General features: G+C 52.8%; 1 protein-coding gene across 2 annotated transcripts in view; it reads left to right on the top strand.

Moving 5' to 3' along the window:
* The window catches only part of RXRG (retinoid X receptor gamma), a gene marked incomplete at both ends in the record, with an annotated part of 30327 nt that extends 5759 nt beyond the window's left edge, over positions 1-24568 (top strand). The window contains 10 exons of one of the 2 annotated variants that reach the window (XM_084291398.1): positions 7638-7686; positions 14983-15242; positions 17947-18091; positions 18697-18876; positions 20748-20908; positions 21662-21791; positions 22054-22186; positions 22969-23060; positions 23344-23449; positions 24421-24568. In XM_084291398.1, coding sequence (XP_084147524.1) covers positions 7638-7686; positions 14983-15242; positions 17947-18091; positions 18697-18876; positions 20748-20908; positions 21662-21791; positions 22054-22186; positions 22969-23060; positions 23344-23449; positions 24421-24568 — 1404 coding nt within the window. Of the gene's footprint in view, positions 1-7637; positions 7687-14982; positions 15243-17946; positions 18092-18696; positions 18877-20747; positions 20909-21661; positions 21792-22053; positions 22187-22968; positions 23061-23343; positions 23450-24420 lie in introns of those variants that run through there. The other variant, XM_084291397.1, reaches the window with a different exon arrangement.
* Positions 24569-25186: the final 618 nt, after the last annotated feature.

Here is a 25186-nt window from a genome sequence, read left to right as displayed (position 1 = left end):
GGTGAAGGGTTTTGAACAGTTTCTGTGGGGAAACGCTGAGGGGAACAGCTCCTGTGGGAGAAGGTTTAGGCTGAATTTTGTGTTGTGCTTGTCTCCCTTTGGCTGCCACAGAGAGGGGGGGTCCCAGGGGACGGGCGGCCACAGATGAGGGATGTGCTCATCTGTCGGAACAAGGCAACGATGGCTCTGTCACCTGAATGTCAAACAGAGCAGGCTGGCTGTCTCAAACTGATGTTGCTTGGGCAAAGATGTGGTCTTCATTTGTTTTCCTGGTGGCCCAGAGGCATTATAGGTGTGAGCTGAGGGACCAGATAGTGCTAGGCCAGGGCTGCTGAATCCGGGTACTCGCTGCCATGCAAACTTGCTCCAAGACTTGCCTGAAACTCTGTGGAGCTCAGGAGAGCCATCCCCAGGAAGACCACATCATTGCAGAAACAGGTGAGGTCTTTGTGCGTCAGAGGAGACAGCAGAGCACTAAGAAACCTGCCCCTCCTTCTTCCATGCAGACACATGGGTGTATGAGTGGGGCTTCATGTCCTTCTCCTGGCCCAAGGATCGCCGTGGCATCTGGAGAGGTGCTGCAGAGGTGGGATCCAGGTGAGCACCTTGGCTCCTGAGGAGCAGCAAACATCTAAAGGAAGGGAGGGCAGCCCTGGTGTTCCTCTGTGCCTTACAGCCAAGGCCTCACCGCCTGGAGAGGACAATCCCAAAGGCAGCTGGCTGAGAAGAGCTGGCGGAAGCTGTGATACGGTAGATGTGGCTTTAGGGCCCTTGGTTCAGATGAAAAGCTCTGCAGCCGCGTGACACCAACTGCTAATTTGGTGTAAATGCCTCCTTCCTTCTTCAGATCTGTCTAAATGATAGCAATGGGGTGGCTTGATAAGGCAGGCTTTGTCCTGCACCAGATACAATCTGCTCTCCTGCTGCCGGGATATTGGAGGCATGAAAACGCTGGAGAGGCAGCCAAGGTTTGGTACAAGCCCTTGCTGTGGCATTGAGGATACACTGGGCAGTCAGCTGCCTGCACCATGGCCAGAGAGTGAGCTTAATGCCATGGCCTTGCAGAGAACATGGGTTAGAAAGCCTGTGGGGTGTGTTGGTCTCCAACCCATGTCCCTCTCTACCATGCCATGGAGAGGGAGGTATCCTACAATAATCTCAACCTCAACTCTTTCACATCCATGGTGCTGTGGCTGGCGCTTGCTGCTGTGTCCCCAGCCTTTAAGGGATAGGTGCCAGCCCCTGATGTGAAGCTGCTCCTCTTGGATGCCTCCAACCCTTCCTCCCCTGAGAAGGGAGCTACTTGGAGCAGAAATAACCCCTGTTACCTTGAACTCCGAGCTCCACGTTTGCCTGGTTGGTATAAATAGAGCACGCGAGGCAGCCAGATGTGATGGAGATTGACAGGTTGTCTCTGGAGTTTTGCACTTGCTGGCGCAGGAGGAAACATAAAAGCACAAACGTGGGGATGCATGGAGCAAGAGCAGCAAGCACAGCCCCCGGCTGCATGGGGCATGGGTGACGTCCACCCCAGGGGACACAGGTGCATCACAAAATGCAGGTCTCACAGAAAAAGAGAGTGAAGAACTGAGCAGGATCTAGGAAAAAAATAAAAAAGGCTTTTTGAAAGTTTTCCAGGAGTTCTGCAGAGATAGGTGGGAGGATGGAGTTTTATTTAGGTAGTTTGTTTCTGGGCAGTCAGAGAAGCCCTAAAATCACGGCGATTTTGTTTGAGGGATTTTGTTTTTATGTTGCTGTCCTTACAAGCACTAATGCAGGATTAACCCAGTCAAGGATCCATCTCCTTTTGAAAAATTTCCTCTGAGGAATGGTCGCTGAGGGAAAGCAGCAGCATTGCAGGCAAGTGCATGGGCTGTGTGTTCTAAAACCCCTCTGAAAACTTGGGGGCTGCTCTCAGATGATGAGGGAATGTTGTCCTTCATTTTTCCTTGAAGGAGGCCACCCTAGCTGTTCTCAAGCGTGCAGAAATGCCAGCTTCACGTCACGTCTACAGCAGGGTTGGAGTGGGGCTTGGATTTGCATTACAGCTTGGAGTTACTCAGGAAGTTACTCAGGGGGATATCAGGGAGGCATCAAGTGAACCTAATCTTAGCGTTTGCTTTGAGAGCCCCTTGCTGAGCACCAAATGATTTATCAGAGCGGGCTTTATTAAGAGCTGAGTTTGTTTCCAACCCAACTTTTTGTAACAGAGCTTTTGGTCAGGGATCTGCCTGAGATCTGGGTGATTTGGGCACTTGCCAGCGGAAATCCTGGCTCTGTCCTGTCCTCACCCAACCTGCGGTCCTGGTTCCATAGCCCAGCTGGGTGCCCTGTACCCCTAAGAAGTGAAGGGGGGTGCTTTCCTTGGGATGCAGAGGACGTGTGGCTCTCCCAGTCTTGCAGTATTGTGGCAGTGTTTTGTCTGCATGTGCTTCTCCCTGGCAAAGCCCAAAAGGTGGAGGCACCTGCCTGGAAGGAGAAAGGAGAGCCACAAGCTCCCAGGCCCTGAGCTAGCAGACCCAGCATCGCCCCTCAATGCTATCTATTCCCAAACCCCTTAATTTGGCACACCAAACCTCCCTGCTACCAGCCGCGCTCATTCCCCCACGAACCCTGACCCAGAGCAATGGATGCTTTTGACAGAAAAGGTCCGCATGGCTATTTCTTTGGATCCACCTTCCCGGGAATATTTGACTGCATGCTTTTCCATGACGCTGCTGCTGCTGACCTTTCTGCTCCGGCAAGGGGGAGTCGCTGGGAAGCACATAGGCACTGATTCTTCGCTCTTACAAAGGCTGGGATTGTTGGCAGCTTGACGCCCCAGAAAGTGTCTAATTGACTTGACTCTCCCTCGCTGGGCTCCAAATGGATTTTCTGCCTCAGGATATCTCGGCGTTATAGTGGACCTGTTGTTTTTGCTCCTCGCGTGATATTAAAAAGTGCATTGTTGGAGCAGAAAGCCTGAGTCAGAACGGATGTGCTGCCTGTTGCCCCACAAGTGAGTGCCAGGACAGAGAAGCAGAGCAGGACAGGGTCACCTGCCACCCACCACCAGGGGCCAAAGAGCTTCCTGGAGCATCCTGGAGAATGAGCTTGGCTTGGTGGCTTAGAATGTTAGCATTAAAAGATCTCCTTTTTTTTTGTTTGTTTGTTTTTTTGTTTTGTTTTGTTTAGCTGATTTTGGTGTGTTTGCTTGGTCCTGGATGCTCTCTGGTACCATGCCTGGAAGCATCTTGTCTGCATCTGTGTCCAAAAGTGCTCGTGCTGCACCGGTGCCTGCCGGGGGAGGTAATTCCTGGGAGGAGTGGGCAGCTGGGCCCCGCAACCAGCAAAGCTGCTGGAGGCGCTTAAGCAGGCGTAAGAGGATTCAGTGACACCACTGATTAGCGTCGAGGGCCTCATTATGGTGCTGATAATTGAAGGACTCCCGAGGTTTAAACAGACTGGGAATTATCTGCCCTCAGAGCCCGCTCTTGGCTGCAGGGGACAGTGCTTTCTGCAAGGTAGGCAGTGCCCTCGGAGCTGGGGACAGTGACCTGTGCCCTCCGGACCCTGCTGGTCCTGGCCGTGGGCAGGGGACGTGGTGGCACCCGTGGGGCTCGGGGGGAGATGGGGAAGGCGTGGGGAGGAGGAGAGAGGAGGCTGTGCTGCTGCAGGTGTGTTGGTGCTGCTGCTGCTGGTAATTGCATTAGCCCGGTGGGGCTCTGGGGCTAATTTCATTAGCTTGGTGTCTGTGGTTATTGCTTCACCAGAGATAGTGGTGGCAAAGGGCAGGGCTGGGTGGGGAAGGGCTGGAGCAGCAGCTCCTTTCCATCTGTGAGGAATGCCCAAAGTGACCTCGCTCTGTCCCATGCCAATGCCAACCAGTAAAGCAGACATTGAGAGTGGGTCCATCAATCAATTTGCCTGCAGAAACTCAGCCTCCAGTCCCTGCTCTGTCACCAAATCATTATTTGCTCTTGAGCACATCACTTGGCATCTGCCTGTCCTGTTTTGGCTCATGGGGCATCTGGCCTGGTAGCTCCTGATGCACCCCAGTGGCCATCTGAGGGGAGCCCCCGTGGGTCTCTGCAGCTCGAAGCAGTGTGATGGGGGGGATGAATGTGCAGCTGTGGGGTTAGGAGGGCTGCAGCCTTGTTGTTTGCATACGCTGTTGCCACATACATGGCCACAGACGGCTTTTAAACAGAGATGGGATGGGAGACTGGGATACTTGATACGTGTTTGGGGTTTTTGTGGTTCAATCGCATGTGCAGGGAATGGGGATTGTATTTCATCTCTGCTTTCCTGGTTCCGGGGCACGGTGGGATAAGATGACTCAACTTGGGGCCTTCACACGTTTAGGGCCTGGCTCCAGAGGCCAATATCTCAAAAGTCTGGGTGGAGCAGTGCTGAGAAAACTTTGGGATGCTATTCCAACGTGCTGCCAAAACATCAGATATGGTGTGGTGGCCTTGGGGAGTTGACGGGTACCCAGGGAAGGCAACATGGGTGCAGTGTGGCAGTGGTTTCCCTTTGTAAGACAGCAGTGGTGGTCACGGTGTTGTCATTTACAAAATAAGAGGGGAGAAATGGCAAGCTTTCGAGAACACGGAGCAGTGTCTTGCAGAAGCTGAGGGGCTCCCTCTGCATGGTCCCGCAGCACTTTATAAGAGAAGCTGGGCTGGTTCCTGGAGCCTGCCAGACTGATTTGTGTACAGGGGCTGGAGCCCGCCCCAAAACCCTGAAATGAATTTCCCAGTGCTTGCTTAGCTTGAGGAAAGGGCCTGGAGGGGTTCCCTTGGAGTTGCTCAGCGTGCATGTGTTCTGCAGCGCTAAGCGCTGGCTAACCCAGATCTGCTAAAAATCAATAAAGTAATCCACTTACTGCTTGGGACTTCCAGCCTTTTTAAGGAGCTCAGGGCTGTTTTGTTTCTCTTCTCTCCCATTTCTCATAAGCTGGAAGAAAGGAGGAAAAAAAAAAAAGGACGGGATGTTGGCAGAGCTGGGCTAAAATCAGGCTCTTTGCTCTGGGCAGATCAATAAAAATAATTCCCTACTAAAACGTCATTAGCACGGAATTAAGGCTGCTGAGATCCTGCGTGGTGGGTGAGGATTAATACCCCTGCTAAAACCCGGCGTGGTGGGTGCTTAAAACACAAAGTGGCTTCGCTGCTCACACCTCCCCGTCCCAGCTCTGCTCCGTGCCTGCTCGTGGGGGTAAAAAGCATCACTTCTTCCCAAGCAATTGTTTGCTGGTTTGTTGTTGTTGTTTTTTTTTTGATTGAAAAATATTTTTCAGACTTGTCACGGAGGGCAAAATGCTTTCCCTACTGAGAAATCCAATTTTCCATCCAGAGATTGAAACGAGGCACCTTGCGGACGGCTCTGCGGGGCCGTGGGGCATCCTGCCCTGCTGCCTCTTGCCTCCTGGCCTCGCACGGAGCCCCAACACCACACTAAAAGACCGTGCTGAAGTCACAGCCAGTGTTATCCCCTAATAGCCCGCCTTGCCTACAGGTTAGAAATCCCCGTGGTTAGCGCAGGGTGCAGAGGAGGGCAGGACGTAGCCCCTGGGGAATGAAACCATCCTGCAGTGCCCACCTTGTCTGTGCAATAAGGCAAGTGGAATGTGAAGGGTGGCCTGATGGAAACTACAGGATCCATCTCTTGTTTGTATTCCCCCTGCAAGACCGCAGTTACTTTTTTTTTTTTTTTTTTTTTTGTATCAGTAAAACCTACTCTGAATACTGATCTCGTGTCTTACTCTAAGAAAACTGCATGCTTGTGCCTGGGACGATGCAGAGTACTGATGCTGCTGCCTGCAAGCCTCCTTGCTCCTGGCAGTGGTCAGTCTTCTGCTGCGTGGAGATGCCCAGGTGAAGGCCAAGTCCTGGAGCTGCTGCCGTGTACCTGCTGCCCGTTAGGAGCTGTGGTTGTGATCTGGTGTCCTCCTGATATTGTGCGTTACCTGGTAATGGGAGGAGGCCAAATCACCTCTATAAATAATTTTTGAAATATTAATATGAGGAATAAAAACATTTCCTTGCTTGAACTATGGTTAGAGAGGAAGGAGCATAGTGATGTCTGAGAGTGAAGGGAGAAATGGAGCTAACTAGGGTAACCTTTACCCTCCATGCCAGGTGTGAGGGTGATGCTTGGCCTCCATCACCAGCCCCCTGTCCCTGTTCTCCACCATGTGCTGGTGGCAGGGCTGTGATCCTCCTTCCTCCTCCTCTTCCTCTTTCTCCTCCTCCTCCAGCACAGCTCTGCACACCAGGCAGTGCAGACCTGGGCCTCTGCTCGCTTTACAGCCTCGGGTAAAATTCCTCCTTCTCCCATTCCTTCGAGGTGACTTCATCTGAGGTCACTTGCATCAGAAGCATGGGGCTGTGCCATTGCCTCCATCCCTGCCTCCCCCCAAAACTGCAGCCACAGGGCAGGGGGTTCCTGGGCAGGGAGCTGGGATGCTCCCCCCACAGAGCACTGGCTGCTAGAGGCAGTACCAAAAATCTTCACATGGCTTTGCCCTGCTCTGGCATCTGCCTGTTTGTTCCTCCTTATTTCTGCTTATTTCCTGCAGTAGTTGATTATCGGGTGGGTGGGCATGAAGTGAGCATTAGGGATGGATGGGGGCTGTTTGTGCAGCCTGCTGCTTCGTGCTGCTGTGGCTGCGAACTCTTTGCTGGCGTGGATTGAGCCCCCTGGGCTCTGTCCTGTGTGTCCCCCCCTCCTCATCCCATGCAGCTGTAAACCAGCTCCTTACAAGTGGGCTCCCCATCTCCACCGAGTGGCTCCCCACCAGCCCAGCTTGCATCCTGGCTCCAGGAGGGGTGTGGGGACCCTGCACCTAACTGGGGTGCCCGAAAGCAACCCCCTGGGTGCTTGATGCTGTGAGTGATGCCCCTGCCCTGCGTGGTGCAGCAAGGAAGCTGATATTTGCACATGATGCTTGCCACAGTGCACACTGGGTTTGGGGTTTGGGTTTTTGCTCCTTCCAGCTCCACCTGCTGCTTCCTAGGGGCGACCACGACCCTGCAGCGTGATGCCAGGAGTGCAGGTAAAGCAGAGCCAGGGCAGGAGCACGATGCTCCACGTCCTGCACAGCCCCCAAAGCCCTTGGATAGCTGCGTGGGGGCTCCTGCTCTCAGCACTGCTGGCCCTTGGTGTGCCTGGAAAACACCTCCACATGGCTGGGGCCAGCATAACTAATAACCTGCACCGAGTCTTGACTGGTGGAAAAGCAAACAGCCGCCTCCTTCTCCACGATGCTCCTCCCCTAAACAACATAACCTCCCCTCCGCCTCCCAATTTTTGATCTATACCGGAGCCTGCCTGCATCCATCGGTGTCTTAGCCGGGCGATTATGCTACCGGGACGCTCTGCGGTGAATTCACGGCGAGCCGAGACAGCCGAAGACAGGAGCCAGCCCTGAGTTGCCAGGAACGAGAGCACCTCTCATCCCAGCCAGCAGCTGCTGCCGGCGTGAAGCGAGGATGAGGCCGCGGGAGGAGGCAGCTGCCCCCGTGCCCCCCGAGAGCCCCCGCTCCTGCAGAGCCATGTCCCGACCCCGGTGGGCTGCGCCGCGCTCCGGGCAGCTTTGAAGTGAGAGGAGGTGGTTGTGTTTAGAAAGGCGAGAGATGAACTGAAGATTCAACATGTATGGGAATTATCCTCACTTCATTAAGTTTCCCGTGGGCTTCGGCAGTGAGTATTCTCCTTGCGTTCGCAGTCGGTGCCTGCTGGGTTGGGTGGGGAATCTGATCCTGCAGTAGGGATCCGAGGGGGAAAAGGGAATTTAGAAATGTGTTTAGCCTAGCTCACGTGTGGCGGTAACCTACAGTGCCTGTGTGCTTGGGACTGAAATTGTGCTGCGGTTTACTTCAGCACAGCCAAAGCAAGCTGCCTGAAATCAGGCAGGCGTGAATCAAAGCCAGGCTCTGCTCTGAAGTTTGGTGTTCGGGAGATGTGTGTGAGTTGAACCTATTCAAAGAGCAGGACCAAACGAAGGAAGTATCTTTCCAATTGCATTTTTATTCATTAAGTCATTGGAGGAAAAAAAAAAAAAAAAAACGCTTTTAGACATAAAGCAGCCTGCATCGTGGCACTGTCCCTGGGACATGGATCCCCCTGTAACCACCAGGAGCTGCCTCGGGTTTGCCAAACAAGGCTGCAAGCAGGGAGATGGGGCTGTGCAGGGGGCTATGCCTGCTTGCAGGGCTAGGGGCTGCTCCAGTCCCCTGCATGCCAGCCAGCCCCAGTGCAGAAACCAGAACTGCTCTTGGGAAACAGGCTCTGTAGTTCCTAGTGCTCGCTTGTTGCCTTTATCCAAAGGTATTAAGCTATTTTCCCTGTCCTAATGTGGAGGAAGCTGAGGGAGAATGGTTTGAGGAGCTGTTGGGTGCTGCTGGGTGGGACTTCTTTGCTGGAGATGAGGTCTGTGCAGATGTTGGATTGCACACAGGATGGTCCCACCACGTGTAATTTTCCCTCTTGCAATGGATGCTCACCTCTAGAAATTCTCCAGCTGCAGAAAAGCCATAGGCGTTGCATCGTCACCCCTGCGTTTCGCAAGTGCTCAACTTTCCAAAGTAAGTCCTTAGCCAGGGTCTGCAGAAAACAGGCTTCTTGTTGGAAAAGTCTACTGCTCACTGGTGTTCTTAGGGAACAAGAAAAGCAAAGCCAAACTCTCTCCTATTGCTGCAATAAGAGGGGAACAATGGAAGTGTTATTTGTGCTTAATTCCTTGAGTATTACGAATGTACAAGGAGACATTCAGACTGATCTTCGCAGGAACCAGGCACGGATCCCTGTGGAGGCAGGGGTCACAGCGCTCTGCGGAGCATTCGGGAGGCTTCTGGGAAAGGGAGCTGGTAGGAAGAAGAGGTATTTCTGCCCCACCAGTGAAGACCAGGGCACCAATCCAACATCTGGCCGACAGTTCGATATATTGGGGCTTTAACTTCCATTTAGAAGTGCATTTAAGTGGTATTTTAACCTGCTTCTAGCTTGGTTTAGAAAACCAGAGGAGTTTTCTGCTGGTGAATCACTGGCAAGAGATGGGAAAGCATTGGCTGAGTTTTGTTGAGGCTGCTTTAAACCATGTCTCTTGCCTGCCCTGTGCTCCCTGGGCGTGATACAGACCTGGGGTCCCTGCTCACATCCACACTCCCCTCAAAGCTGGAGGGCTCCTGTGCCCCTGATGCAGCACTGGTTTCCTAAAACTGTATTTGCTTCCTTTTTTTTCTTTCTTTTTTCCTTTTTTTTTTTTTTTTTTTTTTTTCATTCAAGTGACTGTTACATATGCTTTAACTTCATCTTCATTGACCTTAGAGATAAAATATGCGTTTTTGATGGTGCATATAGCCGTCACTATGATCCTAAATGTCTGAGTAACACCAGGTTTGTGTCAGGGAACAGTCATGCACAGATTGCCCAGAAGCACAGGGTTTGTGCTGAGAAAAGGACTCGGGGCCGTGCAGTGCTACCGAGGAGTGCAGAGAGCAGCAGTGCCAGCGCTCAGGTTAGTCACCCCCACACATCCAAAGCAGGGGATGTGCGCTAAGCAGCCAGATTTGCCTTCACAGCCTGGGCTCCCGGAACATGGAAAGGGTTTCAACCCGTGGTCTTGTTCCCCAGAAGGATGCATTTCATCCGACGCCTCGCTCCCAGGGCAAGGGAAGATGCTGTGCTGGCCATCCCCTCTCCGAGCACTCTGGCACAGTTGGTTGGGGACAAGAACTAACTTGGCTCCTCCACAAAGTCTCTTTTATGAGTACTCATGTAACTTGGCCTGCGGCCACACCACCTCCGGCTGCGATCTTGTCAGCTCTCCCAGGCAAAGCCGGGGTTAGGCCGGGTCGGCTGGGGGCTTTGGAGAGCTGCGGGGGAAAACCCAGGCTGCTGCCCGGTCGCCTGGCACCTTTTTGCCCGTGGTGCCTGTGCCATGGGCTGCTTCTCCTCTGGGTGCCCCAGCTTGCTGTGGCCAGACCCGTGAGCGTGCTTTTGTGATGGTGGCGGAGGTCTTTGACCCAATGGACAGAAGTGTGAGAAAATCGAGCAATGGGGAAAAATCCTGCAGCTACTGAAACAGATTTTGTTTTAAAAGTGGGAGAGACTCGCTTTCACCTGCCTTCACAGGGCCAAATGGGATGCTTTCTGATGGGGACCTGTAGCTTCTCCAGGAGCCCAAAGACCACTGTAGGGATCAGTGTGTATGTTTTGTCCCTGGTGGATGCTGTGATGGAGATCCCAGTGAGAAATCTGATCAGACAATCTCAAAAAACCCTTCAGGCCTCAAATTCAATTACTTTTTTCTTTGTAAATGGGAAACTTTTACATAACTCTCATGCATTACCATTGTCACCAGGGGGAAGTGATACCTGTAGGGGTAGGTGGTGGTGAATTTGGCCATAGAGACACCTGGTCCAATTTCAATCAAATCAGCCCAAGATCTCAAACCAGCATCTGATGCAGAGTTTGGACCAAGCCAGGTGAAAGCCTCACGTGCTTCCAGCCCACTGCTCCTCCTGGGTCAGGTTTTGGGTGACCCTGGCTTACAGGGGCAGCACAGGAGCAGTGTAGCTCTGCACTATCTGAGAGGAGAGGTGACAGCTCTTTCCCACTGCCAGAGGGAAACCTTTTCTTGCTTGCTCATCTCTGTCTCCATGCAGATCCCCGTTGCAGAAGCCCCTGCTCACCTCCAAAAATGTTTGCTCCTCTCTGATGTCAGCTGTCAGGGGAAGGCTGCATTATTTATTGGCTCGCAGAGTTGAGTGGGCAGCTGGAAGCACAAAGGTTGCTGAACCTTAAAAGCGAGGCAAAACCAGTAACCTTGCTGTAGGATATTAGCATGTAGATCTACTGCCCATGGAAACCTGCTTGGACAGTTAAAAATACCACCAGAAAGGGGATAGTTTTTTGGGTTAGCTTCCATGTATTGAAAAAAATATGCAGTCATAGCAGCAAAACTTTTATTCTAATTAACTCAGGGTCCTTGCTACACAACTGCATCCAATTTCAGGAGCGTTCCTTGCAGGTATTTCCCCACAAAGGCTGTCTCCAAGGATGAGCTGCCTGCCAGGCTGCACCTCCCACTCCTCTGCTGAAGCCCTTCCCTGCACGCCTCTGCCTGGTGCTTGGATCTGCAGAGGAGGAGGTACCTGCAAAGTTGTGCTGTCATCCTTCATGCCAGTGAAATGAACCCTTTCCATGCATGCCTGAGACCCCAGAAGCACAGGCATGTTGTTTGTTGTTCAAAGGGTTTGCGCTGGTTCTTGGTTCTCTGAGGCCTGCCAAACAAGGCTGGAAGCGTGATCATCTAGAGATGATCATCTAGGCTTGGATGTTTCTAGTCTCTCTGTTCTCTTTCCACTTCTTCTCTAATGCAGTTGGTGAGATTGGTGTCTTCTGTCATTATTTGTTTGAAAACCGAGACATTTTTATGGGTTGCAGGCCAGGCACTTCCCTTCCTGCTGTCTTTACTGAAATACCTGTGGTCATTTGTGCGCTCTTGCAGCTTGGCTTCCCTTTCAGGCACGATCCTCTTTTCCCCTGGGAGGTGCTCATGGCACAGGGGTGTCCAAGCTGGCATCAGTGAGCCAGCACTGGTCCTGGGCCAGCTCAGCTGCGTTAGCCCAGCCCTGGCTGCTCAGCAGTGAATGGGGGGGTCCTGGGGCTTTGTGCCCTGCAGCTGCCAGGCACCCGCAGCTGTGCTCTGATGGAGATGGTGGTCCTGTACTCCCAATTTCGTGAGGTTGACCATGCAAGATTCCCATCCTGGGCTGGGATTTTGCTGTGGTGGAGATGAAACCCAGATTGAAGTGGAGAATCAGAGCTTTGTCATGTGCCTGCTTGCTTTCAGTGGCCATTAGGTGAACGCAATGCTTTTGCTCAAGGGCAACGTTATTAAAACGCAGAGAGCTGCATGGTTCCTGGGGTTTCCTCTAGTTTCTTTCTAATGCCAGCAGAGTCGTCAATAATCTCATATGATCTTACCCCGATTGCTGCAGCAATAGGGTGCACATTGTGTCTGTATGCCCAACGCTTGGCTCCTCTCTGCAGCCTGTGCTGCACCCACAGAGGCAGCTGGAAGCAGCAGAGCACACAGAAACTCGCTCCATTTTATTTTTAAACTTGGTTTCTTACAAAAAGAAGGCTGCTGTGTGTGAGGGGGGCATACAAGAGAGCTCGTAAAGGGTTGATTGAGGTACTGGGTCCTCCGGACACTGACACTGGGCTGCGCCAGCCTGGCTGGGAGCTGAGCCCTCTCCTCCCCTTGGCTCCACAGGGCCCTGCTGCAGCTGGCTGAGTCCCCAGCACCACTTGTCATCTTGCATTACCTGACGGATGGGCTATGGGCCTGTGTAAATGTCACCTGTGCCCAGTGCTGCTGGAGAGGTGGAGGCAGCCCTGGCTGGCTCCTGGCTCCACGGTCCCCCCCGTGCCATCCCAGGGCCACATCCCTGCCGCGGAGCAGCTCGGATGCTTCTGTTCATCCCCCAGCGATGGAAGAAAATACCTTGAGGGAAGTCCCTGCGAGATGTTCAGGTCACTTTCTGTTGGAAGAAGTGTGACACAAATGGTATTTTCCCATGGAACATTTCATTTAATCTTCCCAAGCCATTTTCAGCCCGAATCAGCAAGACTTGCAGTCTCTGCCATTTGCGCTGTCTGAACCAATCTGGCTCCTTTGGATTGAAGTAGCTTTGAGGGTGCTCAGCTCAGGGAGTAAGTAACCCCACTTTTCAAGGATGCTTTGGCATGGCCTGTCCTGCACACAAGGTGCAGAGCCTTACAGTCACTCCCCATATCCCCCCCAGTTTCCCATTCCCAGGCTGGAGTGCTCTGAGAGTCCTCCTGGTGAAGGAGGATGCACACGGGAGCAGTTTTGCTCCCTTGAAGACTGACTTGATGCACTTATTGGATGCACTTTCGGAAGCTTGGAGCCTTTCTAATAGGGAAACTTAGTAGTGGCCACGTTTCTGGTAGGTCTGGTGGAAGTGTACACAGGTAAAATATCTCACCTGGGAGTCTTTTCTTATTTGCTTACATCTTTTGAACTGTACTTTAAAAGATGCCCTTGGAAAAGGATGAAGAATCACCCCTCTTCTCCTTAGCTGTTCTGCTGTGACAGACTTCTGCCCAATCCCCCCTTCGGTGGCTTATTCTCCCAAGCTGAAGAATCCTAAAAGGTAATGCTGTTATCTCACTGTTTAAAGTGACATAAAAATTAATTTATTCATAAGCCTGATGCTGGGGAGGACTGCACACTCTGGAACCAGACTAATTGGAGGCGATGAGAAATCCGTGCCCATTTCTCCGAAGCTGTTGATGGCACAGGTCAGGATGCTCCTCTCCAAGTCCCAAGGAACAACCGAGGTGCCTCAGAGTCAGGTCCCAGGGGAGGTGGGATATCTGCCCCCCTCCAAAGGCTCTCCTGGCAGCTGTCTCTGGGTGAAAGGCTTTGTTATGTGGAAGCCACTCCAAGGTAGGAGTTTTGCTGTTGACTAACAACCCAGGCTGCACATGCTGCTGTCCCCAGGGGGGGTGACAGGAGGGCTTGGGGCATGTCCTCCAGCAGCAGGGTGCAACCCCATGCCCTGGGGCTGCCCACAAACCTCTATGCTGCCCCTGGGGCTCTGCTGTTGTGCTGGCTTCCTCTTGCCGCACGTTGCTTTCCCACTGGGAGGATTGATCCAAAAAGCCAAAGCAAGAATTGACAAAGACCTTTTCTCCCCCTCCCTCTGCGGAATTAAGTCTGAAGTGGGTTGATAACAGCGGATCGAGTCCTCCTTGACTCTGACAAATGTCTTTAATGTTATTCAGCAAGCTGACCTTTTCCCGTCTTTATTGTGCATCTTCCTTTTGAATCAGATTTGATTGTTACTTCAGGTAAAATAACAAACACTGTCACGTAAATAACTTTGCAATAATGTTGGGAGGGGGGGAAGGGAGGGAACCACCAAACCTCTGCCTTCCTTGCAAACGCAAGGAGAGCATCCTCCGTGCCAGCCATGGAAAACCAGCTGTGTGACCTTCCCACACAGCATCTCTGCCTTGCTGCTCCAGGAACGGTCTCCTGTGTTGAAAAGCCAACAGAGAAACAATGCTTCATTGAAATGCTAATGACAGCTAATGCTAACCGGGGTTGCTAAATTCTAGGGAAGGGGGAAAAAAAAAAGGTCACAAGTAAATCCTTAAAGTGCAACTAGATACAGAACCCATCGAGGCTGGTAGGCATTTGGTGCCCAGACACTCTGCTGTCTGTGTGGTCACAGCCTCTGCCTGCTCCCTCTTGTACCAATAAGTGAGGGCAAACAATGGATAAAAAGTTTTTCTGGGTGCCTTGCCCTGCTGTCTGCACTGCTAGATAATTATGGGCAAAACCGTTGAGATGGAGCTTGGCATTTTGTGGGTTGTATGGTTAATGGGTCCCAAAGCCTGATGAGGCGTCTTGAAGAGGAACAGGAGGAAGGTGTGAAATAGCAAGGTGGGGACATACGTGGGGGGAGTGAGGAGCTGAGCCATGGGGAAGGGAAGAGGAGCCTGCAGGGCGTGACACCGTGAGCCATCATCATGGGAAGCAAGGGAGCATCCCAGTGAGTATTTGGGGTTTCCAGCCTGGTTGGTGGGGATATCATGGCTTTAGTTGTGTGCTGACCCCAGAGATGGCTTCCCAACAGTTGTGGGACCTCAGGGAATAGAAACCCAGCCCGAGGCAGGCAGCAGCGGTGCCTTGTTCCACGTCAGCTGAGGCACTGAAGCAGCGAAGGGAGATTTGATTATTAAATATTATCTTCATAATATGTTTTGTTGCTGTGTATAACCCTATTTCCTGTGCCATAAGCGATGTTTTGCTCTTTCCCCTTATACAATAAGGCACGTTTGCTGGCTGGTGTTAAGCCTCGGCCAGCATCTACTCTGACACGACCGAGTCAGGGCAGCAGATCTCTGCACGGCCAGGCTCACCCATCGTGTCCCTCATCTCTGCCTCTCCTGCAGATTCCCCCGTTCACGCCAGCTCCACATCTGTGAGCCCATCCTCAAGCCTCTCCGCGGGCAGCGCGGTGGACGGGCACCACAACTACCTCGAGGCGCCCGCGAATGCCTCCCGGGCGCTGCCGTCCCCCATGAACGCCATCGGGTCTCCGGTGGGCGCGCTGGGCTCGCCCTACAGGGTCATCGCATCCTCCATCGGCTCGCACCCTGTCGCTCTGTCCTCGGCCCCGGGCATGAATTTCGTGGCGCACGCCAGCCCACAGGTAGGCAGAGGCGCTGGCTGCCTTTGTGCCAGGTTGGGGTGCTCTGAGGCTGGCGTGGGGTGGGCTGCTGGGGAGTCCTTGGTGTGCTTTGGCCACTTATGGAGGTTGGATGTAAAGAACAATCAGCACGTGAGCCTTCCTGCCTAAATCCCCCTGGCACAGACACGGAAAATGCCTGTCTACATTTCCAAATACCCTGCACAGTGAGGGGAGAGAGCTAATCCCGATTTCTGATCCCCACCACTGCATCTATTGCCACGTGAATAATTACTACGAGTGGAAATACACGTACATGTGTTGTAAATGGAAATAGTCATCCCTATTTCTCCTGCAAAAGGGTATCTGTTTTGTTTCGCTCTAGCTCCTTCCCATAGACTTTCTGGAGAGACAAATGCTGATGCTAAATGCCAGCCACGTACTCTGGGCTGCAGGTAAACTTTGCCTGAAGAAAAACAAAGCGCTCCTGTCCTCGCTGTCTGAGCTCACTCAGATGCTGAGGTTTCCCTTCCAGACAAGGGGGGGATCCCTGTGGCTGGGGTTGGTGTCCCCCAGAGCCAGGGGACACCCTTATGGGGTACCTGGTCCGGGCAGGGGCAGGACCAAGCTGCCAAGAGCCCACAACCACCTCAGTCAGGTGGCAGTGTGGGATTTTGCTCATGTGCTGAAAAGCTCTGGCAATACTTGTGCCCATGGCACCCTGAGCAGGTACTTGGTGGTGCTGGAGATGGTGGTGATGCTGGCTGTACGGAGACCCTTTCCTTTGGGGCAGGGGATGCTCCAGGAGGCAGTTTCCCCAATCCAGGCACCGTGCCAAGCTACCAGCTCCGAGGAGCGTTTCACTTGTGTTGCCTCTAATGCAAGGAGACAGCTGGGCCTTGGGGATTCGGCAGGGAGGCTGCTAATGGATTTGGGTTCAAGCAGTTGTCCCAAATATCATACGTGATTGCACATAACCTGCAGGAGTCAAGCTCCAAAGACACTGATGGCTAAAACTGCCCCACTTCTCCCCCGACGTGCACCCTGTTATTGCCTGGAAGTGCAGCCAGAGTGAAAGCAAAGGTGATACCTGAGCTCCGAGTAATATTTGAAACCATAAAAAGTTCCTCCTGCCTCAGCATCTTGGCAAGAAACTTGCAGAGTTTTTTAAAAACTGGTACTTGGAGGGGAGGAAATGTTTGTATAATCCTTTCCTTGCTCCAAGTTTGGGTTTTGGAGCTTTTGGATTTACAGCTGCCCATTGTCTGGGTTGGGCCTCTGCTGGGGACAGCAAACCTTTGTTACCCAGGGCAATGTTTTTCTGTAGAGCCCTATTTTTCAGTGGGAGAAAAGCTGGCTCCTAACGTGATAATTTTGCTGGGTAACTTGTATTTTCAATGCCATCAGACCTTTGAAGCTTTGAAAATGAAGGGCCAGCGGTGACAGAAGATGAGGACAGACCTCACATTTTTACTTATCTAATGACGAGTCCAAAAATCCCAGCAGGACCACCTCTCCTTGTTCTAGGCTAAAATTCCCTGGGGAGGTTTTTACACTTTTTCATGGGAAATGGACAGTTTCTTGAAACAAACGGAGAACCTGCAACAAGTGGTATAAAACCAGGTGGTTTAGTTACTCTGAAGGCTCACTAGAGGCGTAGCTCGACTTTCACCCCAAGCCCTGTTTTCTCTCCCTGCTTCTGCCCTCTTGCTGGGAAGCAGAGATTTAGCTGACAAATTGTGGTGACTGTTAAAAACCAAGCTCAGTGATGAAGAAACCGTCCCTCAAAGCATGGCGATGGGAAAGATGATCTGCCCGTGGTTTTGGGGAGACGTTGCTCTGCCCGGGCAGCTTTTGCCAAGACGTGCTCAATGGCCCTTACTCCTTGCTGCCCTGCCGACAACAGCAGAGCAAAATAGCAATAGCAAATAGCAATAAAAGGGAGCCCTGGGCAACATCGGGCTTTGGTCTCTGATCGATGTCAGTTTGTAACCTTTAACTTGCAGCAGCCACGAGCAGCTCCAGGGGATCCGAGCTGGGAGCTCTGGGCCCTCTGCCTGCATCTCGCAGCAGCACATTTTAGATGCTCAGCTTGCTCCTTTTCTTGATCTGGCAACCCCAAATGTGCTCTGATCACCCGTCTGTTACCGAGTTTGGGAACCTGAGCCCCAGAGAGCAACTGTGATTGCTGTATTTTCACGTGTTTCTGCAGATTTGCACATCACGAGGCAGGGAAGCTACCCCATTTAGCACTCATTATTGTTATTAACATCGTTACAGCCTCCCCAGCCACGCAGGTTGAATTGCAACAAATCACCTGGCTGCAGATCCCTTCCTTACTAAGCAGTTAGTGCTCGAGGCCCCAGGCAGCTGGTGACCAGCATCCCCTAATGAAGCAGGCAGGATCCCACCAGCACTGTTGCTTGGAGGCTGTAACTGAGCAGCTGAGGGTTGCTGCCTGCCCTTTTCCAGCTCTGCTTAGCGCTGTCTTCTGGTTACAGCATCAGGGCGGTGTGGGAAGTGATCTCTGCTACCCAGCTTCTGCTTAATTCCCTCCAGCTGGATTCACTGGAGGATGTCAGTCTGCCCAAGGCAACCTCCTGGGGCTGGGGATGAGCTTGGGGATGAGCCCAGCCAGCCTGGGCAGGGAGGGGGGGCTCAATTTGGGGATGGTTTCACTAGGATATGGAGCTCAACCCTCTCAATGTGTTGTCTTCTGCTTCTGCAGCTCAACGTCCTCAACAACGTCAGCAGCTCGGAGGATGTCAAGCCCCTGCCAGGTCTCACGGGGATGGGGAACATGAATTATCCATCTACAAGCCCAGGTTCCCTAGCCAAACACATCTGTGCCATCTGTGGGGACAGGTCCTCAGGTAGGAGGTTTTATTCCTCGTGGAAGGCTCTGTGCAATGAAAGCTCCCCTGATGCTCTGGAGTGGGGCTCGTGCAGGGCTGTGCTGGTGTTGCAGGATTTGTAGCTGGCCTGGCTTACCTAAGGGCAGGCTGTCTGCTTTGCAAATTAGTTGTGCTGTGCACAAAAGAGGGCAACCCCAAAAAACAGGCTCTGCGTATCATCTCATTTTACACCTTGTGCCTGTTTATCAAAGGTAAAACACAAAATCACCATGTTCTTGTTCACCTGTGCCTTGTGTTATCTGGGCTGTGGCTGTGCCTGGCTCTTCCCTCCTGCCCCAGAGTCCTGCAGCCTGGCGAACTCCACCATATCCACATACCCCATTTGCTCCCTATAGATTTTCTGCCCTTGAACCTTAGCTAAGACATGGCTCTGCATTCCTCCCTTGGGGTGCAGGTGGATGTGGTCTCTCCTTATCACAGCAAAGTGATAAGTCATTATTCCTGCTGAGAGCTGCTAAAGCCAAGCCAGACCTGCTGAGGTCTCACCCTGCAACCTCTTCGCTCACGTTTGGGGTTGGGTTGAGCTCCTCCATGCCTGCTCACGGCCTGTCCTGCCTCCCCAGGGAAGCACTACGGGGTGTACAGCTGCGAGGGCTGCAAGGGCTTCTTCAAGAGGACGATCAGGAAGGACCTGATCTACACCTGCCGGGACAACAAGGACTGCCTCATAGACAAGCGCCAGCGCAACCGCTGCCAGTACTGCCGCTATCAGAAGTGCCTCGCCATGGGGATGAAGAGGGAAGGTAAAAATCCTCCTTACACACATATTTTGTGTGTTAGGGGCAGTCTGGTGTGCAGCACTGCTGGTGGCATGAGGGGACAGCATGGTCCCATGGCATGCTGCCCTGGGTTCTGCGTGGCAGAACAAGAAACACCATTTTTACTGCGTACTGCAGGAGGATGTGGGGCAGCAGTGTTGGTGTTCATGCAGCCTTAGGGCTTGCTGTGATGTAGGGAAGGGGCTTTCAAGAGCTGCAGACTCACAGAGCTGGTCCTTGGTGTCCCACAGTGCTTATGCAGGTGCCCTCTCACAGGACATCTTGTCCTTCACGTTCATGGGGGGTGATTTTTTTTCCCCTCTCCTTCCTCAGGATATTGACTGTAAGGTCAGGTAGTGACATCCAGTGTGGCTTTTAAGCTGCTTTTTTTTGTTGTTGTTGTTGCTCCAAGGCAAAAAACCCTGTCATCTCCAAGGTTGAATGCCAGCAGGGACATCCTTTAGCTATCCCTTTCAGAGGCCACGCCGTCCCCATGGAGAGCACACAAAACACTCCAGTGCAGGGCAAAGCCTGGGCAGGCAGCTGTGATGCCAGGCAGAGGCTGAACCTCTGAACCTCAGCCTGTTCCCCATAGCACGGTCACTGCCATGCTGCCCTGAGCACTTAGGGCAGCAGGGGACTGTGAAATGCCAGGCTGGAATCAAAAACCTAATCTCAGGCACAGCTCTCCCTTCCTGCTAGGTGCAAAGTGGCTCAGAGGACCTTGAGGTCAGTGCAGCTCCCCTTCACAGAGCGTGAAAATGGAAACCCCAGGCTGCTGGTGGACGCAGCTTGCAGAGCTGGCCCTTCCTCAGTGTCCTCTGCTGCAGGTCCCCTCTCCTGGATAAAAATGGATAAAAGTCCCTTTTATCTCTTAGTCTAATGGTGGTTTCCCTACTCCTCTGGCTACTGACTGCCTGATGCACAGCTAAGGCTGGGGAAGTCTTTAAGGTGCTGAATCTCTGTGGCAGGGCCCAGCTTTACTGAACCTTTATCACTTTGGGTGTATAAATGCCTACAGATCATCACGGGTTATCTGAGACCAGCCCAGCTGCCTACTTGTCCTTTGGGGGCTCTGCTGCATGGCTGGTGCTGTGTGCTTTTGTACAGGAGTGGTGTCAGTGGGGCTGCTCTTTTGGGATGCTTCTCCCCAGAAATAAGCTAAACTGGTGGTCACTTGATTTTTTTTTTTTTCTTTCCTTTTTTAAGCAACGTTTCCATGTTCCCCTTTGGGACTCCTCAAACAAAAATGTGCACCCAGGATGTTTTACTGAGCACGAGGCTTGGCATGCCATGGATGCTCATCCTACATTGACCTGTCCTTCATACACCCAGCTGCCCTGAGGGTTAACAGCTGAGATCTGTAAAGAATTTCAGGGGTTCTGTTTCTCCTATTGGCAGATATTTTGGAAAACGTAGATGGTAGAAGAGAAGGAGAGATCCAAGCTTGCAGCAGGAGGAATTCCTGCTCAGCCCCATGCCCCCTTGTGCCAGCTGCTGGAGGCCTCAGCTTGGGGCAGGACTTGGGCATGCAGCAAACCTCAGCAGCTGGGTGCTGGGGGCCTTCCTGCCTCCTCCAGCATCCAGAGACGGCTGAGTCCAGGCTGCCACCTGGAGGCATGAGCTCCTCCTTCCTCTCTGCTGGAGCTTGGAAGTCACTTGTCAAATTTGGAGGCCACTGGATTGCAACAACTCCAAAGTTATTGGGGAGTGATGGGGGCACCCTGAAGTATCTGTCTATTTTCTGTTCTCCCCCTACTAGGAGGGTTTCTCAACCTTCCTTCCAGAGGAAAAGGAACCCAAAGCGAGCAGGTAAGTGTTGTCTGGGTGTGAAGAGATGCTTTTCTGTCCTCCAGCTGTTCAGGAGGAGAGGCAGAGGAGCAGGGAGCGGAGCGAAAACGAAGCTGAGTCCACAAGCAGCGGCAGTGAGGACATGCCCGTGGAGAGGATCCTGGAAGCAGAGCTGGCGGTCGAACCCAAGACGGAGGCATACAACGACGTCAACACAGAGAGCTCAGTAAGGGGCTCTGTGCGGTTTCAATAAAATCACTCACATCTTGAGATGAGAGCGTTCGAGGTGTGATTTGAAATGACAAACCCGAGGTGTGATTTGAAATGACAAACCCATTTTTGCAAGATACCTTTTCTTCACAAAATCTAAAAACCACTGATTTTTAAAAGTTATTCTGAATGACTGCTATAAAACAGTCTGTATGTTGCTTTGCTAGATTTTTTTCCGGTTTCCTCTGTGGTTTCAAGGAGTAGATAGGACAACAGCTGGATGCCAGGGAGCTGGTGCCAAGTGCTGGCCTCTGTGCCTGCACAGCCCTGGGCACAGATTGCCTGCCCCAGCAACCAAGGCTGAGGTGGAGCTGGACACAGTGGGTTCACTGCTTTGGTTTCCCTGGGTTTGGGTAAAACTGCTGTTCGTGCCTGTTCAGATGGCTTTGAGATGTGCCCTGGGGAGCAGGACTCCAGCCTGCCACGCAGAACTTGCCTTGTGAAGAACAGAGAGCAAACAAATGCCTGGCAACCTGCTAATTTGGCTGATAAGAGATGATGATTTAAAAAAAAAAAATAAAAAATCTCTATTCCAAAAGCACGCAGCTGAAATTATTGTGATTTGATTGTTTTACTTGCAGTTTACTTTGAGTATTGCTAACTTGATTTGATGCTGCATGATGTGCTGCTGATGACTATCAGTGATTTTACACTGACCAATTCTCCCCTTTTCCTGTGCTCTTTCCCTTGCATGCTGCTGCTCTGTTAGACAAATGACCCCGTCACCAACATCTGCCACGCCGCTGACAAGCAGCTCTTCACGCTCGTGGAGTGGGCCAAGCGCATCCCCCACTTCTCTGACCTGACGCTGGAGGACCAAGTCATCCTCCTTCGTGCAGGTAACGTCCCTGATGTGTGGCCTCCCGGGCTTTTCCTGTTATCCCCATCCTTCCCCTGGCCTCTGTGAGCCCACGAGGAACAGGAGGCCCTGAGCTTGCAGGGTGAGCAGGGCCAGGATGGGTGTTGGGCAAAAACTGTAGACGGAGCACTGGGAATCTGATGGTGGAGCCAGTGGGCAGAGACCAGCTCCCCACTCCACGTGGGACTGATGCTTTGAACCTGTCCTCTTGTCTCCCACACCTCCCTGTCCCTCCAATCCAGGCTGGAACGAGCTGCTCATCGCCTCTTTCTCCCACCGCTCCGTGTCGGTGCAGGACGGCATCCTCCTGGCCACGGGCTTGCACGTGCACCGCAGCAGCGCCCACAGCGCTGGCGTGGGCTCCATCTTCGACAGGTTTGTGGCCAGTTTGTCACCCCCAGCAGCTCTGCCTCTCCCCTCTGAAAGGGAAGCATGTTCTTTTAGCAAGAGCTGGAGCAAACCCGTGGAGACTTGGGGCAGAATTAGCTAGAACGAGGAGGAGATGCTCAACTGGCTTAAAAGAAACACAACCAACCAACCAAAACTCACAAGAAAGGGTTGAAAGCACCTTGGGAAGGGATTTGCAGCTGCAGAATCATCTCCTCGTTTGGGTGTGTGTTTCTGCAGGAGGAATGCCTCTCTGCCCTCCCCTTGCAGCTCGAAGCTTTTGCTGTAACTGGATCTAGAGCTAATACTGATCAGCAAGAGCTTTAGCCAGCAGAGCCTTAAGCTGCAGCTTGCAGAATTTGCTCATGTAACAGCCACGGGGATTGTCTGTGCCATGTCTGCTCGCAGCCTGGCAGGGTGCTGTGTTGCTACTCTTACACAACTGGCCACGTTTTACAGAGTGAAATGTGGAGAAACACCTATGTGGTTTTCCTCAAGCAAACACAAATTGTTCTTTAAAATCCAAACAGTGCAGAGGGCCAGGTGCTGAGCAGAGCAAGAGCAGGGGTGAATTTGGTGCTGGGGACCCCAGGTGCTGCTGATACATATGTAAAAGGGCAGTGTGGCATCGCTGTCCCTCACTGCTGCCTCTCCCTGCAGAGAAGAATTGGGGGGATTCCCAGTGCCCATCCCAGAAACTCTTCAGCCCCTAGCCTTGCTGTCCAAACCCTTTCTCTGATGATCTGCCCACCCATGTCTCCTAAATGCAGGGTTTTGACAGAGCTGGTGTCCAAAATGAAGGACATGCAGATGGATAAGTCAGAGCTGGGCTGCCTGCGAGCCATTGTCCTGTTTAATCCAGGTAAGCTGTGGGGCTGCCATGCAGTGCCACCATTGCTCCCCTGCATGCTGAGGGCTGCAGGGGAGGGAAATTCCCTGTGAAAACACAAGGCTCCAGGCTTCTGCAGGTCACGAGCAGGAGAGCTGTGGCACTGAGCATCAGGACCGTGCCCAGATCTGCCCCAGTCTCTGGGTCCTCGGCTAAAGAGGGCCCAAATCCTCTCCCACCCATGCACCTGGTCACTGCTGGCAGCAGCAATGTCTCTGCAGTGACTTCCCCTCCACCAGAGCTCTCTCTTTTCCAGATGCCAAGGGCTTGTCCAGCCCCTCAGAAGTGGAGTCGCTGCGGGAGAAGGTCTACGCCACGCTGGAAGCCTACACGAAGCAGAAATACCCCGAGCAGCCAGGGCGGTGAGTGTCCCCAGCAGGGCAGCGGCCCTCCAGCCTGGGGCTGCGTCCAGCAGAGGGCACGCGGAAGGTCGTAAACGCCACTCGATGGGTCCCGTGGGGCATGGGGACGTCCCTTTTGAGCCTGGGGACTCCCAGGTTTGCACAAATGTAGGATCATCCCCAGAAGTTTTCCCACTTCCCTTAGTCCGTGGACACTTGGGTTGCACTGAGAGCATCCCACAGCTGCTTCCCAGCTCCCTGCTCACCCCAACAGCCACCCTGGAGAGGAGAGGCTGGATCAGGGGAGAGGCTGAGGCCCCCGAAGCTGTGCTGGAGCCTTGGGGCCGCCTGGGAGAAGCCCTTCTCCTGCTTCTCGATCCGATCCCACCCTCTGCTGGCCGCGCCACCGAAGCGCCGGTGGCTGGATCCGGCCCCTGCGCCCCGGGCGAGCGCTGCGCCCCTGGCACCTCCTGTGGTGCTGAGCTCCGGCCGGGGTCCTGCGGTCAGAAGGGAAGGGGGGAGCAGCCCCCCGCTGCACCCCAAAACAGGAGGCAGAGGCACTGTCGGAGAAATGGGGGAGAGGACTTTTTTGAAGGCTGTTTCACGTCGTGTTTTAATGGCACGGTGGAGATGCAAGTCACCAGTTCAAGCTCTTGCTGGGGGGAGAATCCAGATTTTTTTTATTTTGCTTTTCTTTTGGAACTTAGAAATGCAAAATTATTTTAGGGAAGATATTTTCTGTCTACTCATACAGAGAAAAATGTTTATTTCTTTACTTTGAAGCACAAGGGAAGGAAAAACAGAGCTCCCCTTTTCCTTTGTGCCCTGCTCAACCATGGTAATTCCCCCTGAAGTGTCTGACTGTGACTCCACAAGGCATTTTGGGGAGGACTCAGGCTCTGCTCTCCCAGGCCTCTGTCACAGGCTTGGAAACAAGCAGGACCGTGCACTCAGCACCTTCCTCACACCTCTGACCGCTCCCCTCCTTCCAGGTTTGCCAAACTCCTCCTGCGCCTGCCAGCGCTGCGGTCCATCGGGCTGAAGTGCCTGGAGCACCTCTTCTTCTTCAAGCTGATCGGCGACACCCCCATTGACACCTTCCTCATGGAGATGCTGGAGACGCCCCTGCAGGTCACTTGAGGAGGGTCTGGCCTCACCCCTGTCCCCGCACAGCCTCCCACCCCTCTGCTCCGGGTCCGTGAGAGCTCGAGAGATGTCCTTCACCCTCCACTCCTCCTCGGTGGGATTGTCGTGTCTTTGTACAGCTGTAAATCACCCCCTCTAACCCTCCCCGGAGTGGTCACCGATCCTCCACCCAGCTAACCAGCCACCTGCCCCCCCTGTACAGATAATTGCTTTAAATTATTTTTTCACTCTCAATAAAAGCCAACAGAACAAATAAAATAATATATGAGAGAGGCACTGATGGGAGCCTGCAGAGCAGTGTCCTCCTTTGCTGTGGTCATGGCTCTGGGAGGGGATGGGGCTGAAGGGGAGCCTGTGGAGGCTCTTGGGCAACCCAAATCAGGGCAGAAACCTCACTTGGGATATAGCTGCTCCTGCTGATGGATCTCTTGGTGGAAGACTTTTCCCAGATACTGTTGTTCCTTGCTCCTGCTAAGGGGAGACCTGGAGCAATTTTCTGCTTTCAATCAAAAAAAATTCATTTTGGCATCCTAAACAGAGCTCTTGGACTTTTTTGAACTCTTAAAAAATGTAAAGTTATTTGGAAAGCAACCCTTTTAATGTGTTTTTTTC

This window comes from Netta rufina (genome assembly GCF_964035555.1).
Source record: "Netta rufina genome assembly, chromosome: 8".
Taxonomy (NCBI): domain Eukaryota; kingdom Metazoa; phylum Chordata; class Aves; order Anseriformes; family Anatidae; genus Netta; species Netta rufina.
This window is presented reverse-complemented; position numbering and strand designations above follow the sequence as displayed.